We start from the raw sequence: 14,800 nt of genomic DNA on the forward strand, positions 1-14,800 counted from the left end.
GAAACAATTGTCCACCTCAGGGATTAAACTTTGAGCTTCGTGAAACATGAACCGTATTAGAGGTACTGTGTGTTTCAACCCAACCTCCGTATCTTTTCATAACTTCATTTGCCTTTAGAGGGATAGTTCAGGAATGAGTGTGTCAGTGTTGGGAATAAACATCTGAAGCTCAGCAGTGTCTTCATTCCAGTTCCTTCGGCTAATTTCAGGTAAAATTAAAATGTAATCATTTTCGTGAAGTGATCTTTCAGCGGTTTTCTGTAACTGAGCTTACAGGTCTCTCTTTTCTTCTTCGTACTTTTTTTGGGATTTTTCCTTTTTTAAAAATTATTTTCTTAAAACTTACTTTACCGATCGAATTTACCAGTCTTTAAGTTATGATGATAACAGCATCTACCATGTATCGGCTCTCTGAGTGCTGGAAAAAGAAGTTTTGTTTTAAAATAACTTTATTGGGATGTGCTTTACATATCATAAAATCCACCCATTTCGAGATATTTATGCACCAATATTCATAGCAGTATTATTCACACCAGGCAAAGGGTGGAAACAAGACAAATGTGCTTCGCTGGATGACTGGGTAAACAAAATGCAGGCTATCCGTTCAGAGGACTGTGATTCAGCCTTAAAAAGGAAGGAAATTCTGAGATGCAGCCACATAGATGAGCCCTGAGGACATTGTTATAGGCGAAATGAGTCAGTCACAAAAAGGACGGATCCTGTATGATTCCACCTACCTGAGGATCTAGAAGAGTCCCATTCAAAGAGGCGGAAAATAAGGTGGTGGCTGCAGGGTCTTGGGGAGCAGGGAGGGGAGTTTCGGTTTAGAAAGACGAGAACATTCCAGGGATGGATGGATGGTGGTGAGCGTTGCACAACAATGGGAATGTACTTAATGCCACCCAACGGTACACCTAAAAATGATTAGAATGGCAAATTTGATGTTATATGTATTTTGCCACAACAAAAAAAGAAAGAAAAATGGCAATTTCGGAGGTACAATTCAAGTTACTTTTAGTCACTTTACTAAGTGATGGAACATCATCATCAGTCAGTTTTGTTTATTTATTTGTTTATTTATTCTTTTTCTCATCAGTCAGTTTTAGGTAATGCTCATCCCTGCAGGGAGATCCCTGAGGCCCACCTGTGGTGGATCGGCGTTCCCGCCCCCGCGGCCACCACTAACCGACCTTCTCTCTATATAAATTTGCTTTTCCTGGACATTTCACGTGTACATACGGACTCATACAAAATTGTGGTGTTGTGCGTCTGGCTTCTTTCATTTAGCACAACATTGTTGAAGTCTGCCCAGGATGTAGCATGTGTCCGTAATTTGTTCCTTTTTTATTGCCAGATAGGACTTCACGGTGTGCGTATAGCCTTGTCTACCCGGTCGTCAATAGTTAGTTTCAGTTGTGTCTAGTTTTTGGTTATGACACATAGTGCGGTCAAGATCAGTCATGCTTTGACCGAACCCAGAGACAGCTTAAACCTATTCTCTGCCGTATGTATGGATGTGTGTGTGTGTGTGTGTATGGATGTGTGTGTGTGTGTGTGTATGGATTGCGGTGTTGTGTATGTATGGATGTGTATGTGTATATGGGTGTGGGTATGTGTATGTGTGTAAGGACATGTAAGTATGGATGTGTGTACGTATGTGTGTGCATGGATGTGGGTATGTATGTATGGATACGTGTGTAATATGTGTAAGTATGGATGCGTGTATGTGTGTATGGATGTGTGTGTATGTGTGTGTATGTGTGTATGGATGTGTGTACGTGTATGTGTGTGTAAGTATGTGTGTGTGTGTGGATGTAAGTATGGGTGTATGGGTGTGTGGATGGGTGTATGTGTGTGTGTGGATATGTGTATGGGTATATGTGTGTGTGGGAGTGTGTATGGGTGTGTTTGTATGTGTGTGTGGATGTGTGTGTGGGTGTATGTATGGATGTGTGTGGATGTAAGTATGGGTGTATGGGTGTGTAGGTATGTGTGGATGTGTGTGTGGATGTGTGTGTGTGGGTGTGTATGGGTGTCTGTGCGTGTGGAGGTGTGTAAGTATGGGTGTATGGGTGTGTGTATGGGTGTCTGTGTGCGTGTGGATGTAAGTATGTGTGCGTGTATGGATGTGTGCGTGTGCGCGCGCGCGCGCGTGTGTGTGGCTCTTGTTCTCTCCATCTCCAGCCTGCAGCCTGCTGATAGCCCGGCCGCCCCGCTCCCCTGGGGGCTCCCCCCGGCCCCTCTGCAGGAGCCTCCGCCTCCAGGGGTTCTAGGCGAAGGCCAGAGCTGCGGGGGGCCTGGGAAGGATTCTGGGGGGGGGCTGGGCTCCGGCTCGCCCCCGCCCCCGCCCCCCAGTCCGCGGCAGGTGAGCCCCTCCCGAACACTGCTGGCCCTTGCATTCATTTCCGAAGGAAGGACTTAACCCAGCCACGTCCCAGCCCGGTGAGGCGGCGCGCCTGGGCCGCAGCGGCCACCGGACCGGGAGTGGCTTCGTGACCCCTGAGCTCCACCACAGTCCTGAGCGTTTAGACGGAGAGACTCGAAAGAACCGGGCCGCGGCGGGCCACGAACTGGGAGGCGTGTGCGCCTCCGCGGGAAGAGCAGAGCATTTACAGGGAAGTGAGTACGTGAGAGGCAGACACACCATCTTAGGCTCTTAGTCCTCCAAGGGCTTCCAGTCCGGAGTCCCAGCAGCGGCCACAGAATGTCCTTTGGTGCCCTCAGGGGCCCTCCCCAACCGGCGCACGAACGCACACACCACAGGCCCCAAAGCTGTGATTAAAGCTCATTGGCAAGACGTCAGACAGAACCAGCTTTGAGTCCTCCCTATCATTTTCTTAGTTGTGTGACCTTGGGCAAATTGTTCGATTTTTCTCTGAGCTTCAATTTCCCTGTCTAAAGGGGGATGACACAGTTTACTTCACAAAAGCGCTCAGATGCCCACACAGCACAATGAGTGAAATACTCAGGGTGGTGCTTGGCATATAGCTGATGACCAGTAAGTGATAATTTATGTATTGTAATTTCTATCTTCCCTTTTTAAAGAGATTTTTTTTTTATTTATTTATGATAGTCACAGAGAGAGAAAGAGAGAGAGGCAGAGACACAGGCAGAGGGAGAAGCAGGCTCCATGCAGGGAGCCCAACGTGGGACTCGATCCCGGGTCTCCAGAATCACACCCTGGACCAAAAGCTGGCGCTAAACTGCTGAGCCCCCCAGGGATCCCCTCTATCTTTCCTTTTGAATAGACCTTTTATCCTTATGAAATATGCATGGCCCTAAATGAGCAACAGCAAATTTCTTTTGCTGGTGTTTACGCATTATATGTTTTTCCACCTTTTTACCTTTTTTTTTTTTTAAGATTTTATTCATATGAGAGAGAAAGAGTGTGTGAGAGAGCACAAGCAGGGTGAGGGGTAGAGGGAGGCGCAGACTCCCCGTGGAGCAGGGAGCCCAGTAGATGTGCGGCTCCATCCTGGGACCCCGGGATCACGACCTGAGCTGAAGGCAGATACTTAAGGGACTGAGCCACCCAGGCACCGTTCTCTGAGGTTCTCAGCCTAGGAGTCAGCCAGCGACTCGGAAATACGTACGCAGACTTCTCATTCGGTTCTTTCCGTCACTCTCCCTTTGAGTTCCAGCTCCTCTGGCAGCCTTCACCTCTGACCTCAGCCCAGTGGGACCACAGCTTTCTGCCACCACCCACTCCTCCTACCCCCCACCCCCACCCCACCCATGATTTAGGCAAAGGCCTTTGGGGAAAATCAGGACAACTGTACGTCTCACCTCTCTCAGGGACCACAGCCATCCAGACCTGCACCGGGTGCTCTTCAGTTCCTTCAAACAGTTGCCCTATATGTTGTGTCCGACTTTTATCATTATTTTGGCAGGAAGATTAATCTGATACAAGCCATTCCCCTCTGGCCCAAAGCAGAAGGGTTACACTAATTCCATTTTTGGAGCCCTTCTCAAAACTGCCTTAAAGTGGGTGGGCCCCAGAAGTCCCCGTCGGCAGGCAGCTCACCTGATCCTACATCACTCAACGGGGGAGAGGAGTGACCTTTGAAGTTGGCGCCCAGGGGCACCTGGCTGGCTCAGTTGGTTAAGCGTCCAGCTCTTGGTTTCGGCTCAAGTCATGATCTCAGGGTCATGGGATCGAGCCCCGAGTCGGTCTCCGTACTTAGTGTGGAGTCTGCTTGTCCCTCTCCCTCTGCTCCTCCCCCACCATCCACCGGCTCATGCTTTTTTTCTCTCTCTCTTTCAAAAATAAATAAAATATATATATTTTTAAAAAGTTGGCCCCTAGACAAAGCTATCTGAGATACTTAATTGATATCAGGCTGAAGTTTAGGCGTTTGTTCAAAGTTATGTGGCCCCGAGAACATGCTAGAATTTAGAAGCCTATATTTACAGTGGTTGGGATTCTTCTCAGAGGCCCAGACTTAGGCCGAAGGACCATGGAAAATAAGAACCAATGTGACGTGTGACTCGGCGAGGGCGGCATAGTTCTGAAGGGAGACCGGAGATCTAGGCAATTGGGTAAGACGGCTGCCTGCGAGCTCGCTTCTCTTAGGTTATGAAGTTACGGAGTAAGCAATCCTAAACAGCACCCAGCGTCTCTGGGGATTCTGACAAGAGTCAAATGTGCTTCTCCAGTAAGTTCAAGGATGTGAGGAACAGTCACCACAGTTACTTGAAGAGATGTTCTGATGCCCTAAGGTCAGGGTGAGGAGGATCGCCGTGCGTGTCCCCGCTCTGGGGCGCATCCCCACAGGAAATTTCTGAGTAACCTGGGTGAACCGAGAGGGTCGGTGGTTTATCAGCCAGGGTCCAGTCAGGAGGCAAAAGCCACACCTACCGTCCGACAGGGAGTTTAACATACAGAACCGTTAATCGGGTACCGGACGAGTCCGATGGCCAAGAGGAGACGCAGAGGAGTCCCCCAGGTGCCCAGTGCAGGAAGCAAGTACCACTCTTGGGAGATGCGCCACGAAAGGCCGAGCTGGGGGTGGCACGGCCGACAGGGCTGGAGGAGGGCCCGAGGCTGCGTGCGAGTGAGGAAAAGCTGCAAACACGTCCCTGCCGCTGCCCCTGGACCCACCTGTCCTGCCCCAGGTGTGGACCAAGGCAAGGACACAGGACCCCCCCCCCCCCCGCAGCCAGAGCCCAGCAGGGATGCAGCCCGCAAAGCGGACCTGAGGGCGTGGGCCTACCTCCAGCCCCAGCATCTCAAACCACGGAAAAGGCTCGAAGCTGAGAGACAGCGGCTTACCAACCAACACGCCAGGAAGACTTAGACGCAAGTGTGGGAAGATTTAAAAGGAACCCACTAGGGCACTGAGACTTCTCTATTCGGGAGGAATCTATGCATGTACTTGGTATTTTAGACACGTGACATTTAGGAGAATAAGGCCCTGTTTGGTGACAGTTTTATAATTCCATTTTAAGATGTATAATTGAGTAATTAATTAAGGCTTGTGTTTTTTTTTTTTTTTTTTTTTTATGGTGTCCTCCAAGCTGAAGTAGAGTGTAAAGACATGTAAAGTCTCCCTTATTTACAAGTTTAATTTATTAGCTTCATGAAGAAGTTACGCTCGGGGAAGATTTTATACGCTGTCAGAAAAACTGAAGTACTTAGAAAAGAAATATTAAATTTATAAATGTATTTAAAAGTGTTTGAAGTGCTGAGCTAAGCTTGTAAATAGGACCAAGCATTATTCAAAAGCTCCTCCAACATTAATACTAGAAATCTGCTAGACTTATAAATAGAATAATAAAATTTGTAAGTTGACCTTAAAAAGCCTAAGAAAGGCTTTTAAATTTGTATCTTAAATTGAATATTGATTCTAAAGACTGTTATTAACTGAATTACTCATTAAATGACTGCTGATTATTAAACTCATTAAAATACTATTTTTAAACCCAAATTTAAACTTATCAATTTTTAAAGAAAAAGACCCACTGAAATCTTTTCTGTGTAGGAAATCGGCTATTCAGGGACAGCAGAATGCCCACCACCACCACCACTCCCTCCCCCATGAGGTGTTTTTTTTTGTTTTTTTTTTTTTTTTTTTTTTTTTTTTTTAGAAGTGGCTGGAGGGCCGCCTGGGTGGCTCAGCAGTTAACACCTGCCTCTGGCTCAGGGTGTGATCCCGGGGTCCCGGGATCAAGTCCCGCGTCGGGCTCCCTGCATGGAGCCTGCTTCTCCCTCTGCCTGTGTCTCTGCCTCTCACTCTCTCTGTGTCTCTCATGAATAAATAAATAAAATCTAAAAAAAAAAAAAAAAAGTGGCTGGAGAAGAGCAAAGAGAGGCAGCGCTGTTTCTCCATTCTCTGGAAACCCTGAAACCAGCTCCGTGTGGGGCCGGCTGAGGAGGATATGCCCCTGGTTTCGTTGTCTTGCTCCTCATCCTCCTCCAAGCCAGGACACCTCGTGGAATAGAGGAAGGATGATGCCCGCACGTGGGGTAAAAGGGCCCAAGCCTTCTGCACCAGGGGCGGTGGCTGCGAGGGCCTGTGCAGCGCGGGGCACACCAAGGCACACCAGGGCCACGGCTGCAGCTCCCCTCCGTGGGGCCTGTCCTCTGGGTTCGGGCCGGGAACAGCCCCGCAGGAGAACTTCCTCAACGAGATGGCCCTGGGCCACAACAGGCACAGGTTCCACCCCTGAAGACATCTGTCACCACCTATGGGGGACAGGCCAGGAAGGCAGCAGTGCCCTGTGGCAGGGGTCGTGGCCTACGGGGACTGGCTGCCGCTGGCAGCTGAGGGAAGGGAAGGGGCCGCGGGGCGCGGCGGGGGCCCGGCCCCCACCGGTGTTCCCGGGTCACTGGGCCCCGCCGCCTTGCCTGCAACGTGGTTAGAGAGCCGCGTGGGGAAGGCCTCTGCCTGCGGAGCAAGGAAAGGGGGTGCAGGTCTTTGTACAAATACGTGGGAGGAAAGGAGGAGCCATCAGACCCACCACCACCATCCCATTAGCTCCTCGGCCGCCCGACCTCTAGCTCTCGGCGGTGGGTAGGGCCCCCAGGGAGACGGGGCAGCAGGGACGAGGTGGGGGTGTGGGGGCGGCTCCAGGCAGGAACGGTCCAGAGTCTGCCGCCTGTGCACGGGGAGGCACGGGGCTACACGGCCTGGAAAGAACCCTGGGGTCATGTTCCGGGGTGTGGATTGTCCCCGAAGCCTGGGAGACCTTTGAAGTCCGTTTTAGGAATGTCCGCAGTGGACGCCCCTGGGAGAGATGGAATGTGGGGACAAGGCCGGGAGTACCCGGTGGCAGGAGGCCGGGCAGGGGCCTGACCATCTCGTGCATTAGAAGGCCGAGGAGGATGGAGCAGGAGACGCGGCAGGCGTGGGTGTCCGGGCGGGGAGACGCGGGGACCCGCACCCGCAGGCCACCTGCAGCCTCATGGCGGCGGGGCCCCTGCACACCCCGCGCTGGCTGCTGTCCTGCGGACCGAGGACGCCCCGGCGGGTGAGGGTGGCCGAGGCAGCGCCCCCCGGCCCTGGGAGACGGCGCTGCGCAGTCGGGGCGCCCGCTGGAATCCCGGGGCCTTAAGGAGGGAGAGGGAGATGTGGGTGGGCCGGGGCGCGCCATGCGAGAGGGGTCCCCCCCGCCCCCCGCCCAACCCTTGGCAGCTTTGACGCTGGAGGAGGTGGCCCGAGGCGGCCTCGGAAGCTGGCAAAGGGGCGGGAACGGCCTCCCCCAGCCTGCAGCTGGCGCGGCCCGTGGACACCCTGAGCGCAGCCCCGCGGGACCCGCGTCAGGCCTCGGCCTCCAGACCCTGAGAACAAATGTGTGTCGGTTTACGCCGCTCAGGGCCGGGCCGGTGCGTGGCCACTCGTGGCAGCAGTGACAGGGCGCAGCAGCCGACTAAGGCTGGCCCCGTCCGAGTCCCCGCACCGAGACCTCCTGCAGCCGCCACAGCCCGCACCTCACCGGCAGCCCCGCGTTTTGTGACTTGATACCCCGGGTGTTGGCCCGACGGCCAGCCTCCCCCAGCGGGTGTCTCCCGGGGCACCGCGTCCCCAGCACCCGGGCGGCCCACAGCACCGCAGCAGCTCCGCTCACGCTCGGAGGATGATCAGGCCCACGAGCGATGGGAAGGCCCCGAGCCACAGCCCTTTGGCGCCTTGCAGTCTCTGAAGCCTCAGTGCACATGTCGGCGCCCCGCTCTGCGTCCCCGGGGTGGCCAGTCAGCTGGGGTCACAGATCCCCGTCGCACCGCCGAGCTTCCAGCTCAGGCCAACCCTGCTGCGGCCTCCTAGGAAGACCACAGGCAGCACGAGGCTACGGGCTCCCCTCTGCCAGATGCAGACGGAGGCGTGTGTATGGAGAGAGCCCGGGATCCCGGGGGGGGGGGGGGGGGCAGTGCTTTAGCGCAGCCTCCAGCCCAGGGCGTGATCCTGGGGTCCCAGGATCGAGTCCCATGTCAGGCTCCCTGCATGGAGCCTGCTTCTCCCTCTGCCTGTGTCTTTGCCTCTCTCTCTCTCTCTCTCATGAATAAATAAATAAAATTAAAAAAAAACCTGCTAGCAGCCACGGCGGGGCCCGCCTGGGTCGAGCCCCCTGGGGGCAGCCCACGCCGCTGGTAGACGAGGCCTGGCCTTCCCAGACTTCGCTCAGTGGTTGCCAAGCTCGGCAGACAGGCTGCCAGTCCAGGAAATGTCTGGCCCTTCCAGCTGAGGGTGGCAAGCAGATCCCAGGGGACACTGGCTGAGGTAAGACCGCCCGATCCTGGAGCAGAGGCAACAGGAAAAGAGACACGGAGGCAGGAAGAGGCGGCCCGGAGAGCGTGAGGGCAGGACGCACGAAGAGCCAGGGGACCGTGGCGCCTGCCGCACAGCATGGGGACGGGATGACGTGCACAACACGCTGTTTATTGAATCTATTTTGGAAACAGGCAACACGGGAAGGCTTTTGGGCTGTGAGCTCACTCAGAGCTCGGAGCTGAGATCGCTTCCTGGCAGTAAAACGCAGCCGCCAGGAGATCCCCGCTGCATCTCATAAAGGTCAGAGAAGAGGTGGTTGCAGATGCCACAGCCATCGCCCTCGCAAATGTCCCCGACGGCTCACCAGCCCCTAAACATCCCACAGAATCTTCCGAGCAGGGTCTGAGACGCCCGCTGTGCACTATCAGGACGGGCGTCCAGGTGAAGCTGTAAAGTGGCTAACGGCCATCAGCAGGTGAGGACACGGGCCGGGGCTGGCGCTCCCGCGCTCGGCCTGAGCGCTCACGCGTTTAACTGACGGCCGCTGTCCTGCTCGGGGCCGGCCAGCGTAGGGACAAGGCATTTAAAAGCACATCTGTCGTCGTGAATGTTGTGAACTGAGCGTGGCTAACGCCTTGGCCCGGACCCCCAGACACTAGTCCCAAGTGCTAAGTGTCACCAGTGAGGACAGACACCATCGGGCAAACGGATCGTCACATCGGTCAGTCCGTGGACTTTGTCCAACACCCGCACAGGGATCATTTTTGTTGGACCTTCTCAGAGGGTCTCCTTCGGACATCTCTCCTCCCCACGCTCTCCGGAGAAGAAAAACGAGACAACTCTTTCAACAAACTTTCCGAATTACGAGCCCTCCAGAGCACGACCCCGGTCACATTCCAGATCTTCACCCGGAAGGGATGTGCCGTCAAGGCTTAGATAGGCCTCGAAGGCCTCTTCCCCTGCTGGCAGCTCAGTGTCCCCGTCCCCTCCCAGCTCCCTCCTGCCATATTGGAAGCCACGCGGCCTCACGTCTCCGGGAGGTCATTAACAGTTTCCAAAGACCAGCGGGGCGGGACCCCCAGAAGGTACCAGAAGCATTCAGGAAAGCTTTTTTTTTTTTTTTTTTTTTTTTTTTTTTTCTGGAGCTGCTGTCAGCGGGGCCAACAGGCAAACAGAAAGAGAACAAGGGTTCCAGGTGGATAAGAAGCCGGAACCCGGAGAGGGCAGTGTCAAGGATGCAGCGCAGCACCAAAGCCCGCTGCCCCGGACAGCATTTTGAGAGCTCGGATGTGAGAAACTCCAGGCACTTCTGGGCACTTCTGTAATCACAGGCAATGAACATTTCTCCAAAAAAAGGGGCCTGCCCACATCGCCCACATCGCCCCCATCTTGCCCTAAGACGTTCCACTTGCTAGGCCCCTCTACTCTTGAGGCAAACTGAGGCTTCCTACCTCCGTGCTACGGGCCATGACGCTCACAAGGGGAGGCCAATCTGGATTCCGGTCCAGCTGCGTCCAGCGCTCTGCGGCTGACGAGCCCCACCCACCCCAGCTCCCCTGCACCCTGAACCACTTGCAGGCTCCTCTCCTGGGCGGGGAGGGGCGGGGGTTGTTCAGGTTCAACTTTGAAGAAGACACACCTCCCCCCTGGAAATGAGCAGTGCAAGATCCTACGTGCAAATATTTGCAAACAAAAAAAAATTTTTTTTGAAACAATGCACATTTTAAAAATTCAAGTCAAATCCAGGAACAGACTAACTGGTTGGCATCAGCTGGTCCCTAACCCATGACAGGAAAACAACCAGTTTCTGAAAAGAGAGAGCAATGAAGGCACCAGCTACTCCACTGGGGGGGTTTGTTCCCCGAGCTTGGGAGGAGGCCGGAGAGGGGAGCGCTGAGGCTTCCTCCGAGAGGGGGTTTCTCCAGCCGTGCGGCCCTCCGGGGCCAAAGGCTAGGGGCGGCATGTAGGATCTGGATACAGGTGAGGATGACCCTCACCCACCAGAGGGACCACTCTTCCCAGTAGTTCTGAGACTACTGAGACAAGGAAGGTGCGCCCTTGGAGTCGTGCTAGGCAGGGGCTGCCACCTGCTTTCCCTAGGCTCAGGACAGGGGGGCCGAGGCCCCGCTTCTCACTGGGAGCCTGCACCACGGGGACCTAAAGGGGGACTCCAGGCACCAACACATCCCTGCTGTCGTCATGCCAGGGGACGGGAGCAGCGTCAGATGCCTCTGGGGGGAGAGCCCAGAGAGGAGGCTCTGGAGTCGGGCAAGCAGAGAGTGAGCAGCAGGCAGCCGGGTCTGGGCCTGCGTGGCTGCAAAGACGTGGTCACAGTCAGGAAAATGGAGAGGTCCATGAGCAGGGTCCCCCCAGGCCACCGGGGCCCGGCCTGTGCCCGGCAGATCCGCAGGTAGACAGAGACAGCGGCGCCCCCGGGAGACACCCCTCGGGAGCCCCAGGGATGGGAGCCGTGTTCACACGGGTGGCCAGGCCACCGCAGGGAACCCGGAGGTGGGCACTCAGCTCAGGGAAGCACAGTTGAGCTCAGCGTCCTCCTGGCTGCCCCCGGTCACCTGCTCCAGCTGGTCAGGGCTGTCGGTGATGTTGGGCTCGCTGGAGCACTGTCGGTGGGGTGGGGAGAAGCTGGGCGGCAGGAGCAGGCACTTGTCGTCGCCACCAGGCTCCTCGCCCAGGCCCGGGTGCATCCTGGTGGCCATGGCCAGCAGCTGGATGTCCGAGGGGGCATTGGCCACCGTGTGCCGCCGGATGCTGCCACACTTCTCCAGGTAGGCCTCGCCTTCCTGCTCCGTCAGCGGCGTCAGCGCCGTCTCGGGGGGCGGCCGGCTGGTGGCCACAGTCGGGGAGGCGTAGCTCAGGACGGCGACCTTGGGCCGCACCCTCGAGTGGCGTCGGGCTACAAGAGAAAAACCCGCATAGCCTGTCACTGGGAGGGAGGGCATCTCCCCTTTCCCAGCTGTGCCCGAGCTTCACTGCATTTGCCCTAAATTCCCTTTCAACCAGTCTCCTCCAGGGTCTGGGCACTGGCTGAGCAGCTCGGAAAGAAGCCTCGGGGATGTCTGGGGGGCTCAGCAGCTGAGCAGCTGCCTTCCGCCCAGGCCATGACCCTGGGGTCCTGGGATCGAGTCCTACATCGGGCTCCCTGCACGGAGCCTACTTCTCCCTCTGCCTGTGTCTCTGCCTCTCTCTCCATGTCTCCCATGAATAAGTAAATAAGATCTTAAAAAAACCCCAAAGAAGCCCTCTGGCTCCGTGCAGCCAGAAGTGGCCCCCCTGGCAACAGCGGGTAAGGTGGAGCTCAGCGGGTGAGCTTCTCCCTGGGAGCCTATGTCCAGCTTAACCGAGGGGACCTCAGCTGTGGAAGCGAGGGCAGGGGGGCATCCCCCAAATCATCCTGACCGGGCCCGCCACGCTCCCCCCACCAGGTCCAGGGCTGAGGCCTGCGTTCTGTTCGAGGCACACTCGACTCCGGCAGCCGCTGGCACCATCAAGGAGCAGGCCAGGCTGCAGGGGGGCCCGCGGAGGCAGACACCAAGAGGAGGGCCGGACACGAGTCCTTGCAGAGCCGCTGCTTGAGCTCTCCCCGCATTCCAGAACGTACACTAAGGCTCGTCATGCACTCGTCTTTTGCCTCCTCCTAAAAACTGAGCTTAACTCACGGTATGTTCTTAGCTCCTACTTGAGGAAATGGGAGTGTCGGGGGGTGGGTGGGGAGAGTGGCTAATAATCTACCTGCGTGCACACAGCAAGGATGCAGTACGGCTGAGGGTTAGGCGAGCGGACCTGGCTCTGCCTATGTGGCCACACGAAGCACACCTTACTAGGACAGGTGAGCGTCTCCAGGGAAGGACAGGCCAAGTGCACAGGGTGCAGGGGCAGGAGAAGGCACATCCACGTGTCAGGGAGGAGGTACACTGAGCCCCACTACTCCTGGGAGGGGAAGGGACAGCACTGTGAGCTGCAGGAACAGCAGGAGTCAGGTGCTGAGCCAGGTGCTGAGCCAGGTGCTGAGCCAGGTGCACCGTCAGGCCACAGCCACAGCACGGTGGGAACATGGTAGACGTGAAACAGGGGAGATGCATGCGTGCCGGCGGGATGGCCCTTGGTCACAGGAGGGCCCTTGAAGCCAGACGGAACCACCTGTGGTCAGACAAGCTGTGGGGGCCCGGGGCAGGCGGGGGCCGTGCTCCAGGGGGCTGTGCTGGGTTGGGGCCTGAGGGGCGGGGGGCGAGGAAAGCCAGGACCACGCCAGGCTTACATCCCCTCCGTCTCAGGGAGGTGAGGGCCCACGCCCCTCTAGAGGCAGCCCGCCTCGGCTCCCTCACAGGCCCTGCGCCCGGATCAGGGGCTGGATGAAGGGCCCCCGAGGGGCAGGCCGGGGTGGAGGGCTGAGGACCCAGGGGGCTCCTTCAGCCTCCGTCTTCCTACCAGTGCAGGCCTCTCCCAGCCTTCCGGCCGCTTCCCATGGCTCCCGTGTCCCGGAGACGCAGGAAGACCCCCGAAGGCCGAAGGGACACGCTGCGTGTGTGAGCAGGTGCTGCAGTGCGCCGCCGTGGGGAGCGAGGCAGGGAGGGGGCCCTGCACACCAACAGGACCACAGCAGCGACCACGGGGTAGCGGACAGTGCTGCTCTGGGACCGTCCCTGGGGACACGCGCCCACTCCGTGTTGGTTTACTTGGCTCTTCCCGCGGATCGCGGGGCCCACGCACCGTCCCCACTTCCAGAGCCCCAGGTGTCGCAGAGAGACCTGCCGTGTGCGTCCACAAGGCGCTCGCGGCTCCTGTCACTGACACCCATGTGCGTCCTCACACGTGCACACACGCACTAGGACAGGAGGCTGAAACCCTCAGCCTTAGGGCTGAGTCACCAAGTCGGGGGCCCTGGGCCCCAAGGGAGCCATCTGGCAGGTAACGATAATCATGTCTCAACCCCAAAGAAAAATACATGGAGTTTTCCTGGGTGTTCCCACCCGCTTCCTCACTGCTGAGCCCCCAGCTGCGTCCGAAACACCAGGGCCTCCTCACCATCCCCGTCGTTCAGAGGAGGAAAGCCGAGGCCCGGCGCCACGCCTGCAGCCCCTGAACGCAGCGCCCAGACCGGCCTCACGGCAGCCCCACAGCCCCACAGCAGCCCCACGGCAGCCCCACAGCCCCACAGCCCGGCTGCTGCCCTCCGACACCCGGAACAGCAAATGCGGCCCCCAGGGGCTCGGCACACACGGGCTGGGGCCAGGTGGGCAGCCCTTCTCTTTGGGAGGAATGAACAGGAGACAGGAGGGCAAGGAGCAACCACGGAGGAAGACCCCACGCCATGCGTCGGCCGAGTTCTCCCGAAGCACGGTGCTCACGCCCTCGACATCCCTATGCGTCCCCCCGTGGTTTTACAATAACCATGTGTTACCCTTAGGATCACAGGAGTCGGTAACTGAGATAGAAGCACCAGAAGGGCCCGGAGAAGCAGGGATCCCATTAAAGAACCATCCTTCAAACAACACCCTTGGAAGAGCTCGGTGGTCCCTGGCTCGCTGTTAGAAGCAAGCGGGGGGGAGGGGGGCACACACGGCGCCTCTTATTTCCCGGGGCCCCACCCGGGTCGAATGAGCCAGGCAGGCCGTTCCAGATGGGGGCCTGGACGCCCTTGGCCCAGAAGCCCGCGGTCCTTGGGGGTGTGACAGGCAGCAAAGACGAGAGGCCCCCTGCAGCGGCTGCTGAAGCTGGAGCCACAGTGAGGGGCGGCCGCCAGCAAGTGGGGGCCCCAGGACACCTGCCCCCGTCCCCTTCCACGGACCCTCTGACCTGCAACGTGTGAAACACGGCGCTCGCTGCTGAGAAGGAGAAACGGGGACCGGACACGGCGCCTGCCACGGGGGCCTGAGCCCAGCGCGCACACGTACGTGCCTGGGGGCCGGGGTCTCGGGGGCCGTCCTTCACTGAGTGCTCACGAGTGCTCGCCCCGGATCAACAAGGGAGGTGCTTCACTGACACGTTCGTCGTCTGGCCATTTTGCAGGAAAGGGACCTGAGGTCAAGATGCTACATGACTTGGCAGCCAGTCGGTGAGGGACTCGGGACCCG

The 14,800-nt window shown here is 57.2% G+C and overlaps 1 protein-coding gene across 12 annotated transcripts in view; it reads right to left on the reverse strand.

Moving 5' to 3' along the window:
* Nucleotides 1-222: 222 nt before the first annotated feature.
* PRR5L (proline rich 5 like) overlaps nucleotides 223-14,800 on the reverse strand; it is a 79,579-nt gene continuing 65,001 nt past the window's right edge. For 10 of the 12 annotated variants that reach the window (XM_055300897.1, XM_055300892.1, XM_055300899.1 and 7 more), the window contains one exon: nucleotides 8,856-11,622. In XM_055300897.1, coding sequence (XP_055156872.1) covers nucleotides 11,228-11,622 — 395 coding nt within the window. In that variant the 3' untranslated portion in view covers nucleotides 8,856-11,227. Of the gene's footprint in view, nucleotides 419-506; nucleotides 625-737; nucleotides 915-8,855; nucleotides 11,623-14,800 lie in introns of those variants that run through there. The other 2 variants (XM_055300900.1, XM_055300902.1) reach the window with 2 other exon arrangements.

The sequence above is a fragment of the Nyctereutes procyonoides genome, unplaced genomic scaffold (assembly GCF_905146905.1).
Source record: "Nyctereutes procyonoides isolate TBG_1078 unplaced genomic scaffold, NYPRO_anot_genome, whole genome shotgun sequence".
NCBI classification, from domain to species: domain Eukaryota; kingdom Metazoa; phylum Chordata; class Mammalia; order Carnivora; family Canidae; genus Nyctereutes; species Nyctereutes procyonoides.